Consider the following 21522-nt stretch of genomic DNA (forward strand, 5'->3'; position numbering starts at 1 on the left):
TCCGTATTGATATATACATTACAATTAATGCACCCACTTGCATGATAACAAAGCGTATGTATGTGTGTGTGTGTGCGTGTGTGCGTGCGTGCGTGCGTGCGTGCGAACTCACCATCAGTGACGTGATTGATGGTTTCATGCTCACGCGCCCTTTAACATTCTTTCTCGCTTTCATTATCAACTGTGTGTTATCAACACGCCCGTGTGTGCGTGCGCGCGTGCGTGTGCGCGTGCTGTTGGGGCTAATAACTAAGACTAATAACTCTAGAACGATAAATCGTTCTTGGTTGAGTGCTACCAGCAGACACACACACAAGGGTGACATCAGCGCATGGGTGGGTTGCGGACTTCCGCACCATCGCCGTGGTATTTATTCGAGTGTGAGTGGCAAGTGCAAGTGTGTGAAAAATACGGTCAGAATTTCGCCGTCGAGCTGGCATGGATGGAAACATCCGGGGTGGCGTTGCACTTTGACCTCCGCCAAGGCTCAACAATCCTAATTGGATGTAGCAGCCCCTGCTAATTTGTCATTAAGATTCATGCATTATTCATTGAGAAATTATGAAACACATCAATGAAAAAAATAAAATAAAAATGCTCCTTTGAGTACCCTAAATTAATAACATTAATAACGACATAATAACGCTTGTCTCACAGTCGCATTGCCTCGACGTACTTCCTCGACACGAATGTACTATTTTCGTATTAGACAGTGCTTTGGCGCCATCTAGCGGCATCTTCAGGTGTTTAGGAAAGAGCACAAAAACACGAAGAGGTTAGTTTATTTTTCGCGAATAGCTGGGTCTTTGGTTGCACGGGGAAAGAAACGCAAACAGGTAAGTTTGTGACGAGCGAACCACGGCAATGCGGAAGCGTTATGGTTTTGTCTACTTGGAAGTCCATGGCTTGATCCGCCCCCTTAACCGGCACTTTTTGCAAGTACAAATCAGCAGTTTTACATTAAAACTCCTTAAATAAAGTTCAGCAGCTTTGAAGAAAGTTTAGCATACCCTTGGCGTTTGTGTGCGCTGTGCGTGTGCGTGTGTGACATGGTTGTGTTCAGCCAGCAATATATTAACTCTGCTTCAGTGTGAAATCACATTAGCGCTAGCTGTTAGCCGTTATCCGTTAAGGCTGTTTTGGTGATCCGGGATTGTCGGATCTCTTTTCTGGCTGGAGTCAGCAGCTCCATACCTTGTACTTATATGGCCACTGCCCCACACATTCTACGTGTGTGTGTGAGTGACTGTGTCGTGCCCGAGTCACTTGAGTTATTTATTTGTGCGTGCGCGTGTTTTCGCTTGGTGATGTTAGCTGCCGTTTTAAGACGCCGATAATCTGCAAGCTCATTCATCAGTGGGTTTGTGTTGCCTGATTGTGTATCCCTCTCGTCACACCACTTCCCCTTGACGCAATCTTATGCAAACAAATATTCCCAACGCACGGTTAAGGTTTTTCTTATATTCATGCATGTCCAACATCATCAATTTTTCAATCAAATATCAAGAAATTAAAAAGTGACTAAAGGTAACTAAGCGATTATTTTGTTGTTGTTGTTTTCTTCAATTAACAGGGAAAAAAGTCAGATTTTTCATGTGTCGATATTATACTCAGGTCATAAATACAAAATGGAAAAATATTCCCCAGGACGAAATTTCCTTCAAAAAATAAATCATCAATCACGTTTTCTTCTTTGGATTTTCGATTGCCAATTGAAAATGGAAAGTAGGAATGATCAAGATTCAACGCATCCCACCACTCTGCTGGTAAATCCCGCTTCTCTGTTAGGTCAGTGGAACCACTTGTCAAATTCCACTTTGCTCGCAATTTTGAAGCCATTTCCCCCCGTAGGACATCCTGGAAATGCAAATGATGCACTTCATGGTCAAACTGTCACCTTCATAAAACGTTGTTGGACTGCACAGGCATTCTTAACTCTCATACAAATGTGAAAATATGTTAACCGCTACTTTTAGCAACACTCAGCCTTAACATTGATGACAAAGCCGTAATGCGACCTCACGTGTCTCACTCTTTAGCAAGTGTACAAAGAACTGTAAAAAGGTCAAATAGACAAAACAGTCCATCTTAGCTTGGATTTACAAAAAAAAAAAAAAAAAAAAAAAGAAGTATAACAAGAAGTGAGGCGGAGGTGCTAAACGCTAGTCCAGCACGAGCCGCGTGACGCTACCGCTGAAGTCGCTGTCGGGTCACGTGGGTGCGTGTGTGCGCGTACGTGTGCGTGCACTGTTGCGAGGCGATTCCTATATCCAGTCAAGCAGGTCGTGAATGCCCACCAGCAGCTAGCCGTGATGCTGGAATTCAGATCTAAAAAAAGAAAGAAACATGACATTTTCCTCACTTTCCCCCATCTGGATGCTATTTTCCGTTTTCTTTTATTTATTTTTTTAACTCGAGTTGTCTTATTTCCCGACTCTTCTTGTAAATACCTTGCACACTTCACCTCCGTCCTGAAATCGGGAGGTGAAGCAATTGATGCTCACTTGTTTGTTACCACGGATTAGCTCATTGATTTGTCGTAGTGGTGCACTGATGGAGAAGATGAGGAAGAGGAGGAGGAGGCCGAGCTGCGCACTTAACGGCAACTTAACGAAAGGATGAGGAGGAGGCAAATGGAAGGACAATAAAAGAGGGGGAAGGGTATTGGGGTGTTTGTAGCATGAGAATGCTTGGCAAAAAGCTAAATATAGAGCAGATGGATGGAAGAGGGCAGGGACAGGTGAGAAGATCTTGTGTGTGTTGATGTACTCAAAATGAGACGTCACAGAGCTTCTTCGTCCTCCGGAGCATCAGGGAGCAATTGTGAAATGACCTCACCTACTTTTCAGCATTTACCAGCCCTCCCCAAAGCTGACTTTCTAATTAAAACGTCAGGGGCAAAAGGGTAATTATGCTAATAACGTAATAATATCGGCAAGGTTATTAGTGTGCGCCCAAATTGCTTCCTCCGCGGGATCGGCTTTCGGCGGCAGTCGCATTTTCATTCGAAGTCTGGCCGCTCGAAATACGCCACGACAACGGGAAAGTCGCAACGATGCAAATCAAACGTGCTCGGTGAGCGCTCGGACAAATGAACATCCCGAACCAAGTGTCTGCGCTTAGAATGTCCTTAAAAAGGCATTTACTCATCACTCATCATAATATCATATCTAAACATAGTTTAAGGCCGAAACAATGACGGCTTATGTAAGAGTCCAGACCTCCGCCAAGACCAGTCAAATTCTCGTCCTCTTGATAACTAAACCAAGAAACAGCCAAGGATTTCCCTCCATATTAATTGTTCCGGCGGCCACCTCCACCTAATTCCGGGCCGCTCTGACATCTTGAAAATTGGTGTGATCAGACCAACGTTGCATGAGTTGGGTTTTCCAACCAAGCACGTCTGATTTCATGGGGGGGAAAAGAAAAAAGAAAGCTTCATTTAGATTTAAACCGTGTTTTGCGGGCTTTTCAGAGATGTCTAGTAAAAGAAAAAAAAAAAAAGCAAATATTTTTCAAGGCAGGTGACGTGTTTTAAGAAAAAGATGATGTTAAGGAACAATGACAAAAATATGAATTTTATTTTTGAATGAGTGAGTGAATGAGGGGTTGCGGCCTTCGCCAACCTGCTTGGCTTTTTGAATTTATGCTGTTTATGCTGAATCTGCTGTTCTATGGAGCATCTCACTGTTACCCTCTGTGGTGGCACACCCCCGCCTACCGGCACCCCGCCTTCACGGTGGTCAGCCTCCAGCTGTGGCTGCCGTTCACCGATGCTTTTTGGAGTACCTCCCCTCGCTCAAATAGGCAGTAATTACGGGCTTAAAGAGGTTTAGTGGTCCAGCAAACTACATAATCACCCCTTGAATTAGCCCCGGCTCATCAGGCGCAGTCCAACGAGCAGCCCGCCGGCGAGCCATAAACGGGCGGCAGGTGTCGCGAAACGTTCGGGCCATCTCCGACAATTCCTCCCCCCCGAGCAGGAATGGCCACGGCTCACGAAGCACGCCCTCGTTCTTAGCACCAACCGAAATGGAGCTTTGTCAAGACTTGGCTGTCAGCGATCATGCGCGTACGTGCCGGAATCGTCCATGTCTTCTGAAGCGCCAGAGGTGGCCAAAAGACTCACACTCCGTACTTAAGTAGAAGTACAGATACTTGTTATTAAAGTCCACTAGCTTAATGCTAACACATAATGAGAATCGCCATAGACGGGTAACACATAGCATCTCGGTGGTGGTGTTACGAAGCAATGGATATTTGAATGCAAATATATATATATATATATATATATATATATATATATATATATATATATATATATTATTTGTCCTCTGCAAAAAATGACTAATATTACTGCAGTTTACTGAGTCACCGTAGTTGTGAAACTCTTCTTTGTTTGTGTATGCGTGACTGTATTATACTGCCCCTTGGTGGCCATGTCGTGCACACCAGAAGGAGTCACACTGACTTAATCACGATGCACGAACTGTTTCATTCTTGACATTCCATGTAATTATGTTGTATCTATGTTTTTTTGTGAAGTACTATATTTTTTTCCTGAGTAAAAACACTACAAAAAATGTGATTTCTTTTTTTAAGGGGAGCTGGAAGGGATGAACGGCTTTTCCGTTCAATCCCATGGGAAAAGATGACTTGAGGTGCGAGTGATTTATGTTACGAGCTTGGCTATGGAACGAATTCAACTCGTATTTGAAGGCACCACTGTACTGAGTTATCCTCTTAAGTAAAAGTAAAAAAAAAAAAAAACAATGGAGAGTCTAAATTGTACAGCATTGAGGGAATTCCCTTAACCAACAAAAGCTGTTTTTTTTTTCTTTTTTGCCTGGAAAGGTGCTCATTAATGCATGAAAACATCTGTTTTTTCCCCTCTCCCTTTATCTCCAGGAGATAGCGAGAGACACTAGATGACAAAATGCCAATTGCTGAATTATTCATGTTACAAGCTCGGAGACGTTTAAGCGCATTTTTTGGGGTGTTATTATTTTGGAGTGTCTTTTGTTCTTCTGCTCTGGAGCAGGCCCGAATCAGAGGAAATTAGGTTAGACGGGCTTTGTTTTCTTCTTTTGTTTGCTCTCTTTTCTTTCTCTTTAATCCCGTCTTTTTCTCGCCTGGTTTTGTCCGGCCAGTGTGCCCCGTTTCCCTAACGAAGTCAAAGGGATGTCGGCGGACACGTGCGGCTCGTCCTGTATAGAGTGGTTGGAATTTTTTATTCCGTTTTTATTTTTTTACATTTCATTTATGAGACTTTTTCCCTTTGTTGAAAAAGTCGTCGGAATGTTTTCCTGCTACAGGAAGTATATTCAAAATGCGCTTACCAAGAGTTGCCGCTAGAGGAGCGCAATACGTCCAATATGATATCACACTTCAAGGTTACGTTAATATATTACGATAACGCTGTCTTGAAACGAACGCTCGCGACGAGCTATGAACGTTAGCGTGTCTACAGTTGGTGAAATAAATTCAGTAGACTTGCTACTGAAGCAGATAACTGGCTAACTAGCATGGCTAACATCAGCTCGTTTCTACTTTATGATAGATTTCACAAAGCGCAGAAAAAAAGAGAAGTCGCTTCTCATTTTCTGAGAAATCCGTACTTTTACTGTTGTACTACATTTGATTTTATTGAGATTTTTTCGTTTACTATATTTTTAAAAATCAAATAATTTGCGTTCAGTGGGGGAAAAAAAGAATATTTGCCCGAACATTTCAAAATGACACAGCTGTAATTGAAACCGCAATATTTTTGCTCAAGGTTATCGTAAAGATAACCTTTGTTTGCTAGCAAACACTTCTGATTTGATTTTGTAGAAATGCGTAACGAAAATTGTTTTGGGAAAATCATCGAAGAGAGTTGGAGTAAAAGTGAAAGTTGACAGAAATATAAATGACGACGCAAACTACATACATAAGTAGAGTTATGAAGTAGTTTTACTCCATTACCTTACAAGACGGCAACTAGACGACGACTGAACAGGAAGCGAATTTGTGGAGTGCGCGCGGCTTATGTTGGAAAGTCTGCACTTGCTCAGAGTTTTGGCATAACAATGTGCTCACCTCCCCAAATATTTAAGGCAACCTCATACTGGTCTGGCAGCACTCGCAGTAAACAGTGTGTTCCTGAATGTGTGTGTGTGTGTGTGTGTGTGTGTATCTAACCCTCGGGCCAAAAAAAAAAAAAAGGCCCCCCAGATTAGCCGTCTGGGAGCGGGCCCGCTGCTCAGCTTGTCGCTCACCTGCCAAGTCAACAAGCAGGAATCAACGTCCCGCTTGTGGATTGTTTACAAAAGTCTTTCCGAGGCGGCCATTAGCGGCATGCTAGCTCTTGTCAGCGTAAGACCGTTTTGATCCTCCGGGGGCAGCCCGGTGTAAAAGGGGTCACGGCCCAGGCAACGTGACAGTCACACTCGTAGCTGCGCGCTAAGGAAGTTAGCATTGGCAGAGGTGGGGAAAAGTACGCACACTCTTTACTTATGGGGAAGCAAATATGACTGTGGAAAAAAAAAAAAAAAACCTCTGGTAAAAAATAAAAGTACTGATGGAACTCCTGTACCGGAGTAAAACAAATAAAGTACAAAAAATGTACATTTGACAGTCTAATAAGTCTGAAAAGTACCAATGTGACAATGACAATTATAAACAACACCTGCTTTAATAGTTTGGCACAATGAGAAAACGTTTTGTGCTCACAAAATAAAATAATACAATACAAATTTATTTCAGATTCATTCAAAATAATACAAAGTAAAACATTTTAAAAAAATACAATTTAGTACAATACATAATGTAATAAAAATCTATGTAAAATTCATTAAAAAAATCAAACAAATTATTTTTCAAACTTAACAAATACATTTAAAAAAATACACAGCAAAGGCACAATAGTATTATGCAATATTGCAACAATACATACATATATTAAAAATAGTAAATAGAATGTTTGCTATATATCAAGTATTTTTCATTCGAAATGTCTTAATTTAATTCCGTAATATGAATCAAAAATAGTTTTGATGACTATTTTTCAGATTAAAAAAAAAAAAAATGTATTATTTTTTTTTTTTATGTACCTCGAGTATTTGTGTCGTGTATTGAGGCAGTACTCAACAATTTGTCATTTGGAATTGTCTCATCTGTTTCAGCATGCAGTGATGCTTAAGTTGGATTTTCTACAAAATTCTGCGTAAAGCAATGAAACAAAAAGCAAAACAAAACAAGGGTTAGCTCGTAAAGATCGCCTTGCAATCAAACAAACGAGCAAAGATGTTTACTGCGGTTGTTGTTTGTCGTGGCTGGCATCAGGGCGCCTTGTGGCAAAGCCGAACATCTGCTGATAAAGCATCTCCACACCACCACTCTGCCAGTGCAGCGTCACGGCCTCTATTTGTTATTTTATTTTTTCGGGAGCCGTATCACATGACTGTGACGGCGTACAATTCCCCCCCATCCCCTTTTGCGCTCTGCTTTTTAAAAAGCTAATGCGCCGTGTCGAGCCAGCGTCTAGGCTCGGGGAGCTTTAAGTAGAAAAGATGCGGCGCGATATCGCCACAACGCTAATAAGCGAGGAGGCAAGACGAGGATGGAGTACGGCGAATAAAAAGCCGTGCATGTACGCCGTTTTAGACATCGCGGGCGGTTGTGAAGTTGACTGGAGTTGGCGACGTCAGCGCTTATGTTTCTTGTCAAAGTGTATTTTTGATGCTCCTCGGGGGGGGGGGGGGGGGTTGTTTGTGCTGACAGTGCGAGATGAAGACGTTTGTGAACTAATCCTCCCCGTCACTGTAAACTAAAGCATCACCGCAGCAAAAAAAAAGTCTTTCCAACATGTGGCAGTTACCTGCCCTGCAGGGGGAGACGTGTTTTTATCGCAGCATTACGAAAATATGACACTTTATTTGTGTGGTGATTAGTCATTATTCCAGTCAAACTTTAACATTATGATAGAATTTTTTGCCCCATTAGTATGTTAATGCAGTAGAATTGCACCAATTCTTTTGTCCTGGGGTAGGGAGAAGTGTCTCTGTAATGTAATGAGAAGTCCTGTAATGAAAGTGAAAGAAATCGTGAAGTATATTTTTGCGTTTGTTGTACGTTGGTTTTTAGTTAGCAGGCCACTTGTTGGTTTTAGACAGTGGGAGAGGCGTCTCCGTTTTGACTCAAATGGAAAAAACAAACAGTCAATTCCAGTGAAAAAGTCATGAAATGTCGTGTTGCGTTTATGTCGAGCAGGTCAGAATCAATCTTTATCTTATAATGCAACAAAATCCAACAATTCAATGAAATAAATCATACTCACTAGATATACTGATTGTTAAATGTATTATGTGCAGTTTGCTACAGATGTGTTTTGTTCGTCGAACTGTTTTTCTCTGACCAACCAATCGGAGGCCGGAAAAATGGTGCGGTTGTCGCCTTGTGAGGACGAAGTTGAAATCTGATTGGTTAAAGAAATAGTCCCATTGCTAATACAGTTGAAGTTGCATCCAGCAGCACGACTGATTCTGACGGCCCTGGGCAGATTACTGTAGATGAACATAGCAACAAATAGAGGCGGAAATATGATTGGATAGAAGAAAACAAATCTGACATACACATACAGGAAGCAGTGCATCCAAAAGGAATGCTACGAAATGAAGAGAATCGACTTTTAGGACGAAATACAATTTTCTGGAATGAGAATGAAAAAAGTGCAGCTCAATGCTTCTGATGATGTCCGTGCTTTTTCTAGAGAATCTTAATGACAAAACTCAAACAAATACATGAGCTGTGTATCGGCGAAGGCCTTGGCGGAGGTCTGCGCCTTACCCCGTTGTCGTTCGGTTTGGCAAAGGAGCACTTACTTATATTAACACGCAAAATAGCACAGAGTGGGACTGATAAGATGAGGGAAAACATAACCCTCCCTCGCGTCCCTCCCCTCTGTCCTGGCAGCCACATGCTCGCAGAGACCAGGCTGCGAGTTCTCATGAAAGCGGTTGTATATTTGGAGAAGACATATCATTAAGATAGAGCAGAGGGAGCGAGGAGGAGGAAGAGGAGGAGGGGAGGATGCGCAGAAACTTTCCATCTGCTCTTTTCAAGAACACGTTCTCGCTCTCGCTCTCTCGGCACGCTGAGTCCAAGCCAAAGGCCATTAGGAGACACAGTATCACAAACCATATTAAAACTTCACAGTTGTGACAGATTGGACTTCATTTGGCACGCTACAAAAGCAAGAAGGGAGGATAAGAACGCATTGTGTTCTTCAATGTGCTGTATGTGTGTTGTTTTGTTCAAAAGATGCTTTTACTTTTGGCTGTTTGCTTTGCACTCCGTCATTCTGCAGCTCTTTTCGCAGGATAGGAAGCATGTTTGCTAACTTAAGATGATAAAAATGCGTTTTTCGCCACAAAGGTAGATCTGTTCAATGTCGCCAGATTATTTTGGCAAAAAAACAAAAATCAAAAAATTACAGAAAAGGTATTTCGGCCATTAGTTTAGCAAGGTGATGATATATAGTGACACTTTGTTATGCATTTAATGGCTAGAAATTGTTTTGTTTTCCTTTTTTTTAAAGGTTATATACGAGTGGTTGTCAAGGGGGTCCACGACTTTTAAGAATTGTCAAAAATCAGGTGTAGAAGAAGCGGGGCGTGTAACCACGCAAACAGGCTGCATTTGTTCTGCACTGTAGCCAGTGGCGTGGACCCTCCCCCTTTATCGGGCCTCCCCCCTAAATCACGAGTGAGACTCTCCTGCATTGACCTCAGCCTCCTTTTGTTTTGCTGACTGGAAAACGTATCAAACGCTCACATGACGAGCTCCGACACGCTAGCGGCACGTCGTTTGTACGCCGGATCGAAGCGAAGCAAAAGCCTGAACAATGGCGTTTTATGACGAGCGGCGCCTCGAATCAGCCGTCCCTGCGCAGCTTTGCGCTTGCATCTGTCCGATTTTGACAAATTCCGATTTTCCGGGATAGAACATTTTGTATGAGGCGTACCGAGTTACCGCACAGAACATAATAGGTAAAGGGCAGGAAGTGTAACTCCGTCGTGCTCTCGCCAGAATTTTCCTATTAACACAGTGCAGCGCAGCCTCAGGCTAGCAGACATCATGGCGAGTGACACGTTTTTGGCCGTACATCGAACTTGCGTAACTCATTTCAATATCATAATTATTCAGACTGAACACTAAACCTGTCTGCACGGTTTGCTTCCCAAAAAGAAGACAAACTATTGATGTTGCACTTTGCTAAGGATAAAAAAAGAAAAAGAAAAGATTTGAGCTGTTTTGTTCCCTGACTTAACCCTCAGTAAACCAAACAGTGAATTTAGAAAACCAAGGTACTTACTTTTGGCGGACCATTTCACACCATATTTCTATTGTATTACATATGGTGGAAAGAAATCTTTCATCAAATATTTGAAAAACGACCTTTTTATTCCAAATGTTAGCGGATTAGCGGGAGATGCTAGCGTTGTAGTCTACTTCTCGACTCAGTGCACAGACAGTTGGCCTTAACGCACGGCAGAAGATCGAAATCGAAATCCTTTTGTTTCCAAAAAAATGCGCAATGCATTGACTGTCCGAGTTTATCAAGCCAATGGGAATAGGTACAAAAACAGGAAGTAGAAATCTAGCAAAATAAAAGCAGTAACAGTGCTAACAATGGTCAAATCTGGTGTCCAAGTGACGATTTTGATTTTGATTTTTTTTGTGAGTGTTTTTCTCCAACCATCCATTTTCTGTAGCACTCGTTGAGGTCGTGGCTGAGCAGCTTTGGGCAAGTCTGGTCGCCAGCCAATCACAGGGCACGTATTAACAAACAGACATTCACACTAACATTAAATAATGCAGTGATGGATGAATAAATCAAATATTCATCACTGTGCGCTTCATAATGTTAGCTTGTTTGGGGTTTTGCCTCACACGATGACTTGAAAATGTATTCATTGTGCTTGTGAGAGGAGCTACACAGAGGAGAGGCCAGATACGCCCCGGACCGATCGCCAGCCAATTGCAGTGCGGATATAGTCAAACCAGCATGCGCACCTGTGGACAATTTATTTTTTTTCATCTTTAACATGCTACCTGAGCATTTTTGTTACATAGCTCGTAAGTATCCTTATATATTATAGTTTCCCTTAATTTCTTGATATTGTGATGTATCGTAGATGGTTTTCTCCCAATGAATTGATATGCACGTAATCAGCGTATTGTGGTATTATTATTATTTATTTTTTATTTTTTGCAAACTATTGTGAGTTATTCTAAGTGTAGCTTGTTTGAATAGACACACAAACAGGGTGGACAGCAGTTTGGCCAGAGGCGACAATGCAGTTATAACTTGCTGCATGGAATTTGCGTCCTTGTGTTCCTTCTCCTTCCTCCTCCTCCTTTTTCTTCTCCTTCGCCACAGCCCATCACATGGACAAGGGGAATGCTGGGAGGGGGGAAAAAAAAAAAAAAAAAAAAAAAGAGCGAGGCTCCTCTCTGCTATTTCTGCCACCCTTCAAACAAAACACAGTCCTGTTCATTATGCTGCATGAAAGACTAAAAAAAAAGAGAAAGAAACAGGCTGGCGCCACACCAATTTTGCACGTCCGATTGTTGTGTTCTTTGTGCATGAGCTCATGCTGTATCCGAACTGTTGTTGCTCAGTCAATCTCAATTGCATGTTTTCAGCGCATTATATGATCACGTGTATTAAAGGAACACTTAAACAGACCTGTAGCTGGGAATATACACTTTCTGTTGGGATGATGAAATACAAGAAGACCAAACATCTAAACGAGTGATTCCATCTATTCAATAATGTCGGGAATTTGGGTCCAATCTAGGTATGGATCCATGCGCACTCACATTTTAGCCTTGGCAGAGGTCTCCTTCACACGACTTTATGCTTCCTAATGGGAAGTTGATTGATGCAAAAATACAAAAAGACTGAACATGTAAACAAGTATGATTTGACAGACTTAATGTTCCAACCGTCCAGTCGCACTCGAAAGCCAAACCCGAGCGCGTGTACACTCATCGTGAGCGTGAATGTCATATTAATTTGATTCTTTTGATAATTTATTTTAACCGTAGGGTAGCATAATTATACAACGTACATCTTCAATGATTTTTCTTAAGAAGAAGAAGAAGAAGAAGAAGAAGAAAAAAAAAAAAAGAGAAAAATAAGTTTGAATTTATTATGGATTTTCTCTAATCAAGAATGATACATAAAGTACGGGCTCAAAGATATGCATACGTTCACCTCGATCTTTTAATAGGTGCAAGAAAAAAGGTTCTAGAATGTCTTTGAACCTGACATTCTAAGCCGTAGTTGATTTGACCATTTTTCAGAATATTTGGATTGGCCGAACAATTGTAGATGTACACAACATAACATCTTCAACTTGTGATCGAACATATTAACAACATTCACTTGAGTCTAATAAGCCCCTCCCCTGAGAGGAAGTGGACTAAACCGCGCTGATTTTCTCTTTCCCGTAGCATCCGTACCCGTCAGAGGAACAGAAGAAGCAGCTGGCACAAGACACGGGCCTCACCATCCTACAAGTCAACAACTGGTAAGAGAAGCTCGCCATCACGCGTGTGCGACGCCATTCTTTCCCTTAGGCCACGCCGGCTGCCGCTGGTCGGAATTAATGCCGCCGCTCCGATATCCCCCCCCCCCCCCCCGTTCCCCAACACAGAAGCACTCCGCTTACGGAATCACGCTGCTGCGGATCAATCTAAACAGATATGGCCTGAAGTCATTTTCCAGAAAGCAGCGTTAATTAAGAGTCGAGCAAGCGACGGAAAACATCCCCCAAACAAATCATCATGCGTGCAGAAAGTTAGCAGCGGTGATTACCACGCGGATCAGGCTACTTTTTAACATGGGCTTATTTTCACATTTTTTAAATCAATTTTGTTTGTTTTTTTGCAAGGAACTGATGAATATTTGATTGGGCCCCACTGAATTTCACGTTTGGAGTGCAATACAACAGAGACAAAAAATTTTTGCATTTTGTTATTTTTAACCTGGGTCATAATTTTTCCAAATAATACAACAGAGACAAAAAACGTATGACAATTTCAAAAATAAACCGATAGGGCGTGGGCTGAAGCTATTTTAGCTGATTGTTAACTAATTGATCATCCCGATTCAGTGCATTGTATCCAATCCGATGTCTTGTCAAGTGATTCCGATCTTTGGTCATGCTATTTCACTCTGGCTTTTTTTTTTTTTTTTTTGTCTTCATGCTGCCATATCCAAATTGTGCGACCTGGGAGCAAACAAATCTGGATTATGGGTGATAATTCTTTGAATAATTTCTGTTCTGTTGTCATATTTTCAAGCAATTTTGATCTGAGAAAGTCGGATTCCATGCTGTCTACACTGCCATGTCCGTATTGTGCCACACAAAAAAAATATGGAAATCTGTCACTCAACCTTGATGACGTTTCTTTGAAGATTTGCAGTGTTTCCGCTAAAAAATGTAACATCATCATTCATTAAGATTTTTCACTAGCTGCTCAGCTTTACAGGGATTCTTTTTGAATAGGGTACCAAGTTTGACTCAAAACAAGGCTTTAAAAAAAAAAAAAAAAAACCTAGCTTCTTCTTTTAACTTGAGTTTCTACTGAGCTGGATTCACAATTCAGTTTGCGTTTTTTTTCTTCCCACTTTCCACCTTAACTCTAAATTGTTGACCCTTGATGATGTTTCTTTGAACATTTGCGGTGTTTCTGCTTAAAAATTCACCGTAATATTCATTAAGATTCTTCACTTGCTGGTTAGCTTAGCTTGAAGCGGCCTTTTTTTTTTTTTTTTTTTTTTTTTTTTTAATTGGGTGCAGAGTTTGACTCCAAACTAAGCTTTTAACCGGAGGTAGCGTCGGGGGGGGCGGGGGGGGAAAGGTAGAAAGAGGGTCGTCTTCACGTGGTCTTATCAGAGATGCACATCAGCACACACACGACGTTATTAGCCGCGGCTAATTAAAGGGCCGGCGCGGTCCGGCTAAGCTTGCCCCCCGTTTGATCTGTAAAACTGAATCCTGGAAAAAGAGAGCGGGAGAGCCAAATTGAGACGAGAAGAAAAAAGAGGAGAGGATCAGGAGGGAGGAGAGCAGATTAATCCGTCTAATGATGTTAACATGATGCCCGCCATTGTTCAACGGGAAGAGCTCCAGAGACAGGCGGCAGATTAGCATGCCAGGCAGTCTATGGAGAATTCATCACACACACACACACACACACATGCACACGCACACAAAGGGTTGGAATAAGGACCTCAGGGAAGCCCATGTGGAGCCTATCACATCAGTTGACCTCGCCGAAATCCATCGGGGATCAATTCTTTTAGCACAGATAAAAGCTTGCGTGTGTGTGTGTGTGTGTGTGTGTGTGTGTGTGTCGCCTCAGTCGCCTTTTGTAGGCATCAAACATGGCTGAAAACTCACCAATTTGGGCAAGTGCTTGTGCCCTGGTGAAAATCTTTGAAATTGTAGAGGTCCTGAACACGACTGCCACAAAATTCACTCAGTAGCGCCCCCTAGGAAAATCAGCTCCTGACACCAGTTTTACGGAGTAAAATGAAATTTGGTGGACATGTCTGCCATAACAGGATGTACAAAAAAGTCTCAAGGACCCATGTCTTAAATTGAACAGGATGTCAGCTATTTTGGTTTAAAGCAGTATATTTGGGTGAATGCCAGGGCTTGGAGTTTGGTCAGCTCGGGGAATTCGCCCAAATGAGCACCAATCGGAAGACACCTGGGTGATGCTAAACTACCAAGATTCCTTGCCTACGCCATCAAATGTGGGCAGAGTTTGGTGTCAGAGTTTGGTCGTCATTTTAAGGATTTGGAAAGTTTGAAAACAAATTTCAACGATTGACATGAAATTGGGTGCACATGTCTATCATAAAAATACGCCAGAAAATGTCTCAAGGAACGATGCCTGAACTTGCACAGGATGTTGGCCATTTGACACATTTTGGTGTGGAGCAGCCATCTTTGGCGAATTTCGTCCAATTGAGCCCCAATTGGAAGCCGTAATGGTAGACAGATGGGCGATGCTAAATTGCCTCGATTCCTTGCCTACGCCATCAAATGTGGGCAGAGTTGAATTTGAATTGTTTCCAAAGTTGAAAAATTCCCCAAACACCAGTCAGATCTCCATCCATCCATCCATCCATCCATTTTCTGAGCCGCATATCCTCACAAGGGTCGCAGGAGTGCTGGAGTCTATCCCAGCTATCTTCGGGCAGGAGGCGGGGTACACCCTGAACTGGTTGCCTGCCAATCGCAGGGCACACATAAACAAACAACCATCCGCACTCACATTCACACCTGCGGGCAATTTAGAGTCTTCAAAGAACCTACCATGCATGTTTTTGGGATGTGGGAGGAAGCCGTAGTGCCCGGAGAAAACCCACTCAGGCACGGGGAGAACATGCAAACTCCACACAGGCGGGGCGGGGGGATTGAACCCCGGTCCTCAGAACTGTGAGGCAGACGCTCTAACCAGTCGTCCTACCGTGCCGTCCCAGTTTGATCTATCAACATGAAATTTCATAACAGGATGCACAAAAACGTCTCAGGTTCCCCTACCTGAAAACAAAGGGGAAGTTGTCCATTTTGGTGCAAAGCCACCATTTTGATTCAATAATTTTTTTTCTCCTATAGGGAATTAATTTGATTGTCAACAAAACTAGTTTTTATTTTACAGGATATCATCTAGGGACTAGACACACACGCTGAAGCTGTCTCTCTCTGTGTGTGTGTGTGTGTGTGTGTGTGTGTGTGTGTGTGTGTGTGCAGTGTGTACATCGTGGGAGGGTAATCTCTGTTCGCATGTGGGTAACCGGGGGTGGTTAATCTGGGAGGTATTAGCTGTTAAAGCCAACATGCTCGGATCCTGCTGCCCCCTCATATTGTGCATTTGAGATTGTGTGTGTGTGTTGTTGTTGTTGTGTGTTTATGTTTTGCATGCACTGTGGCAGGGACGCACACACAACAACAACAACAACAACAACAAAGAGAGAGCGAGAGGTTACATGAGGGGAGAGACAGAGAGAGCGCAGCCATTTCACTGGCATGTTGTTGTGTTGTCGCGCTGCCCTGGAAGCTCTGTTGCCATTGGTTGTCGCCATAGTAACCCCCCGGTGATGTTACCTCCTGACCCGTTGATTTGGTGGAGTCAATTTGCCTGGCTGCCACTCACACACACACGCACGCACGCACGCACGCACACGCACAAACACACACTGAAAGCCATGTACAGTAAAACAGACACACTGACTGATGGAAAAAAATTCTACAATCATAGATTAATTTCTGTACATTCTTAGACAACTGCAAGTCTCGCAAGAATGACGATGTTAAATTTGTTCCATGACCACGCTTCTATCTCAAACCATATTTCCCCATTGAAATGCTATTATTCCTTTCCAGTCCCCCCCCCCCCAAAAAAAAATTTTTTTTAATAAGAAAAAAACCACTCAATAATATTGTACTGTATATGTACTGTACAGTAATTGCATAATTGAATTGATTGTAAAGAAACTCAACAGTTTTTGCCACATTGTTTGCGTCAATTCAATGGACGTTGTGCTCCTCTTTCTGGTGTGTGCACCTTGGCCACCTGGGGGCAGGATAAATGCAGACACAACAATATACTACTGTACATGGAGCAGGTCTGAGCTCCTCAGTAAGCCACAGTAATATTACATCTGCGCAGAGGATAAAGAATATATGCCCGTGAGTATATGCCCGTTTATTGTCTGTCCATGGGGTTATCAGACTGCAGCACCGATGCTATTCGTTAGCCAGTCTATGGCATTTCCTATTAAGTGTTAGTGTTAAGCTAGCGTAAGTTTTTGTATTAAATACATGTGTAATTGTCTTTGTTTTATGTGTAGTTTGAAAGTAAACTTCAAGTGGGAGATTCTTTTTTGAAGAATTGTTCATCTGCTAAACTGCTGCGTGTTGTGAAGTGAGTTGAGTTTATTGTTATCATACAGCACTAGATGCAAAAACTGACATCATTGTCAACATCAGTGACCTGGCGCAATACTGTGGATATATAAAGATAGATATTAAAGATTAAAGATATTAAATCATCTCTAAGGTTTGTTCAGATCGATCTCCTCGATATTATTGAAGTCCTTTTAACTCTAACAATGACACATACTGGCCGTCCGTGTCCCTCACGAGCACTCCGGCACGGCGTTGATGTGTTAACACGCGTCGCCGTGTATTATTGATGAGCCAGCAGCAGTAGTGGAGCTCGGCGGATTAAATAAAAAATGCTAAAGGCCGGCGAGGGGCGCGGATCACTCATGAATTATTGGCAGCGTGACGCCACACCAGGGAGGTTCCCCCTTTGAACGGAGGGGAGGGAGGAACACCTTACACCACCGCCACCATGTCCTTAAGGGGACCCGCAGTCATGTGATCCGTCCGTGTCGAGCCCTCGGTTAGCCTTTAGTTTCTCGATGACTGCAGTTTAAAGCATATTTTTGAGATTATAAATAAAAATTCCCATAGGAAATAATAGAAATGGAAATACAATGGATCCTCCACTATTTACGGGGTAAAGGGACTGAGCCCTGCCGCGAATAGCGAAAATCTGCAAATAACTGACTCTCCTTATAATTGTCATAAGTGAATAAGCGGGGATCAGGTTTAAAAAAAAAAAAAAAAAAAAAAAAAGGGAATAAGCAAGGGTTTCTACAAATAGGTTCCCAAAAAATCCAGTGTACGTTTTTTTTCCGTGGAACCTATCCTCAGCTAGTTGCTGAAACACTGTACTGCCACAAGATGGTGACAAAGCCCTGACTCATATGAAAGTAGCAACTGGTGTCTCATTAAGTATGTTGAAGTCATGCTTTTAGACTGCGATACAGTAAAGTGGACCCCCACTATCCACAAGGGATAGGGACCGGGTTGGACCGTAATTAGCGAAAAATCAAGGATATGTGATAACCATAATAATTTGATTGTAAAGAAAAATAAAAAAGATGTTCACATTTTTTTTATTTTGTTGAATCCGCAAAAAAAGGGGAATCTGTGGGTGCCGAAACGCGAGTATGGGGGGATCCACTGTACTAACATCGTTGTATGTCTCTCAGCCGAGCGCGGCATAATTTCTGCTAACACTCCAGGCTAAATTTAGCTCCTCCCTGGCATACAAAAATCTTTGACTAGTCAAGATGGATCACTTCAACATACCCACTTGACACCAATTACTACTTTCCTGTTTGTCAGGGATTTCGCGTCATCTTGTGTCCTCTTGGGGGTGTTACAAAAAAAAAAACACAAATAGTGACATTTGTGACTAGTGAACCACAAATATGGTATAGTAGATGTAGCTATACTACAAAGAAACATCAATGTCCCTTAAGATATTGGATGACAAACGCAGGTTAGCGCCACCTGCTGCTGGGCCTTTCCAACTCTGTTGCTTGCAGCCCCACGTGCGTTTCTTGGCATAGGATGTGCCAATTCTGTTCTTGCTAATACAATTCTGACACGTTTTAATGAGCGAAGCAATACATATACAAAGGTAACGTGGATTGTCTTAATTACACACAAATTTTCTTTCCACTTAACTCACCTGAGTATTTCCTGTGTCATGTCTGGAAATGGGCTGCCATTGTTATGAACTCCTTGTGGTTGGTTGTTCATTTGGTGTCATTAGGCACTTGTCGTGAGAACACACACACACATTTACCAGGAAGTGATATTTGTATTGTAACACACACACACACACACACACACACAACCAGAGGAGATTTTCCCTAAATTGCGCTAACATGCTCTGCGGATGTAAAAATCAATGCGAGGGTCATCAGGTTTCTTCTTCCTGCGCGCAATTTAATCACGGCCCTTTAAAAGGCGGCGTTTGAGCCATTGTTTGGTCAATAAGGCCGCTTTTAGCAACGTCTTAAAAGCCGGCAGAAAGCGAGCAGAGGCTACTTAAGGCGGGAGGGGCCCTTCACGGTGTTTCTGGAAGGACCAACACGGGAGGGAATCATACTGTTTGAACTTGTTGAGTGCACAACAGCATTGAGCGACAATGCTACAAACGCGTCTTTGCCTCACATTTTCCATGTGGATCCGGAAAACAGATCTTGCAGTTGCAGTTCTAGGAATTGTTTTGAACAGATATCCTTTTATATCTCCGAATAATGCCTGAATCGGACATCTGGTCCAAATTAATACTGTTGAGCCTCGGAGGAAATGTACTTAAATTTTATGATAAAAAGCACGATGCGATTTGGTGCTGATCCTGATGCAAATTGTTGAGCCTTGGTGGTAGTATGTGCTCAAGTTTGACAGTTTAAAAATGGGGTGAAAAAAAACAAGGCTTTTAGGGGGTCGTGGTTGACATAAATGTCACATCTAATATATTTATGATTAAATTTGTATCATTATTTTTATGGGTTTTTTTTCCCCCACCGCATGCAAATCTTCCAGAAATTTTCATCACAAAAGTAAAAAAAAAAAAAAAGAAACTAATGAAAAAATTGCAGTTTGACACCACTTTCACAAGAAGCGTGTCACAATACTTTTTGGCCATTCCGTGTACTTTTTTTCCCATGAAGAAATGTTGATGGTAAACAAGTTGTTCCAGATGAAAGTCATAAATGAGAAATTGAACTGGTTTTATTACTTTTCTGGGATCTTAAAGTAAAAAAAAGAGGCAAGCGGGACTTCTGGGTTATCAGGATTTGACATCAGCTCTCGGGGAATCCCTCTGCCCAGCGATAACAACGACTGCGGTAAACTGTGAAGGGGACACGTTTATCAAGACCGGTGCGAGGACAACCGGTCCGATGAGTCCGGTAATCGGGTTCATTTTTGCGCGTGCGTTGGAATTAGAGGAAGTCTATTTTCAGTTAGGCCGGTTGCGCATACTCACTCACATGCAATGTTGTGGACCATCAAAATGTCCATGTTATAAAAGTAGGATGTCAATGGATGTGCCACACAAAGATAGAAAGACAAGAAAAAACATACACACATACAAATTAGACGGTGTCTATTTTTGTCTTCCTATGTTTGTGCGGCACAGACCCCCATACACACACAAACACACACACGACTCTAATATTTGGTGTATAGGGTTGTGCCGGAATAAAATAAGAAGACAAGAAAACAGAGTAAAATGTTTCATGTGTGTGCGGACCAGCCAAAATGTCAACATCGAAAGTAATAACGCCCACATGATAAACGTTGACTTTGTGCGTGGTGCCACACAAAAAGTAGGACGACAAGGACGCACTCAAACATTAGTTGGTTTGTTTTCTTGTCTTTTCTGTCAAAATGTCAACACAATAAACGATAGAGAAAGGGGTGTGCGCGCACACACACACACACACACACACACACACACCACAGGGTACTATTAAGTCACATGTAGCGTCCCTAAAGAACTTTTGTCATCCCCATCCAGTGTCCTAGAACCTTTAGCCATTTTATTACACTTTATCTATTACCATGAATTTGTGTAGTGCCTTCGTGTGTGTGTTATGAATTCTTCTGCTCACTGCTCATAAATTACCTCCATCTTCTTCGCCCGCCGGCTCACGGCCCGGCCCATGAAGTGAGGAATATCAATTCATAGACGCGTATTAATACCGATACTATCATTTCTTTCTTGCACTGTTAATAACTGCGCTGTTTAGCAGGGCCCCTGTGAATACTGTTTCCACGTTAATCTGCGGATTTATGAGCAATTTCACTGTCGCAGATCATCACGCTTGTCGTAGGCGAGGTGGAAGGTGTTTTACCTGCAAACCTATAAACACACACACAAAGTGCACACATTTAACAAGCAGAGTTGTCGCGAGGTGAGGCGGGGGTCACTTGGCTGGGTCCATGCCAGGCTGTTATTAGTCAGGAGGCCTCGCTGGCTGTGTTCAGACATGTGAACACCATCTTTCCCTAACACGAACACACACACGCACTAATGCGCACGCACAGACACACACACACACACACACACACACACACACACACACTGTTGGATACAGCCCCTCCTAACAGGAGGCGGAGGATTAGCATGCGTAGGGAAACATAAGAAAAGTGTGAAATTTAAAAGAGGCTTTAAAGTGAGAGCTGCTGTGGGGGTCACCTAAACGAACGCTAAACTGGTTTTACAGAGCAGGCAGACAAGTTGGGCAACCGCACATACACACACACGAACATGCACAGATGCATGTTTACGTAAAACTGTGTCCATGACAACCATCTGCTTGGGTAATAAACACAGCTCTGCAAGGTCTAACACAATCCCTTGGAAGCATTTTTTCCCCGAGTATGAAATATGAAAATGAGGAGATAATTGAAATAATCCGTTCCAGGATCGAACTGTTGTCTTTGTGACGTCGTTATATAACTGTGACGTATTGCATGTAAACATTTGTGCTATTAAAACATCAGAATAACACGAAAACGAGCAGTCTTGACTTCATTCTTAAATGACCAAGGTGTGAATGATTTGCCTCACACGTCTTTT

The 21522-nt window shown here is 42.4% G+C and overlaps 1 protein-coding gene across 1 annotated transcript in view; it reads left to right on the forward strand.

Annotated features, from left to right (window-relative positions):
* The window catches only part of LOC133409511 (homeobox protein Meis1), a 98250-nt gene that overhangs the window by 57567 nt on the left and 19161 nt on the right, over positions 1-21522 (forward strand). The window contains exon 9 of the mRNA XM_061689613.1: positions 12502-12578. Coding sequence (XP_061545597.1) covers positions 12502-12578 — 77 coding nt within the window. The remainder of the gene's footprint in view (positions 1-12501; positions 12579-21522) is intronic.

Source organism: Phycodurus eques, chromosome 11 (assembly GCF_024500275.1).
Source record: "Phycodurus eques isolate BA_2022a chromosome 11, UOR_Pequ_1.1, whole genome shotgun sequence".
NCBI classification, from domain to species: domain Eukaryota; kingdom Metazoa; phylum Chordata; class Actinopteri; order Syngnathiformes; family Syngnathidae; genus Phycodurus; species Phycodurus eques.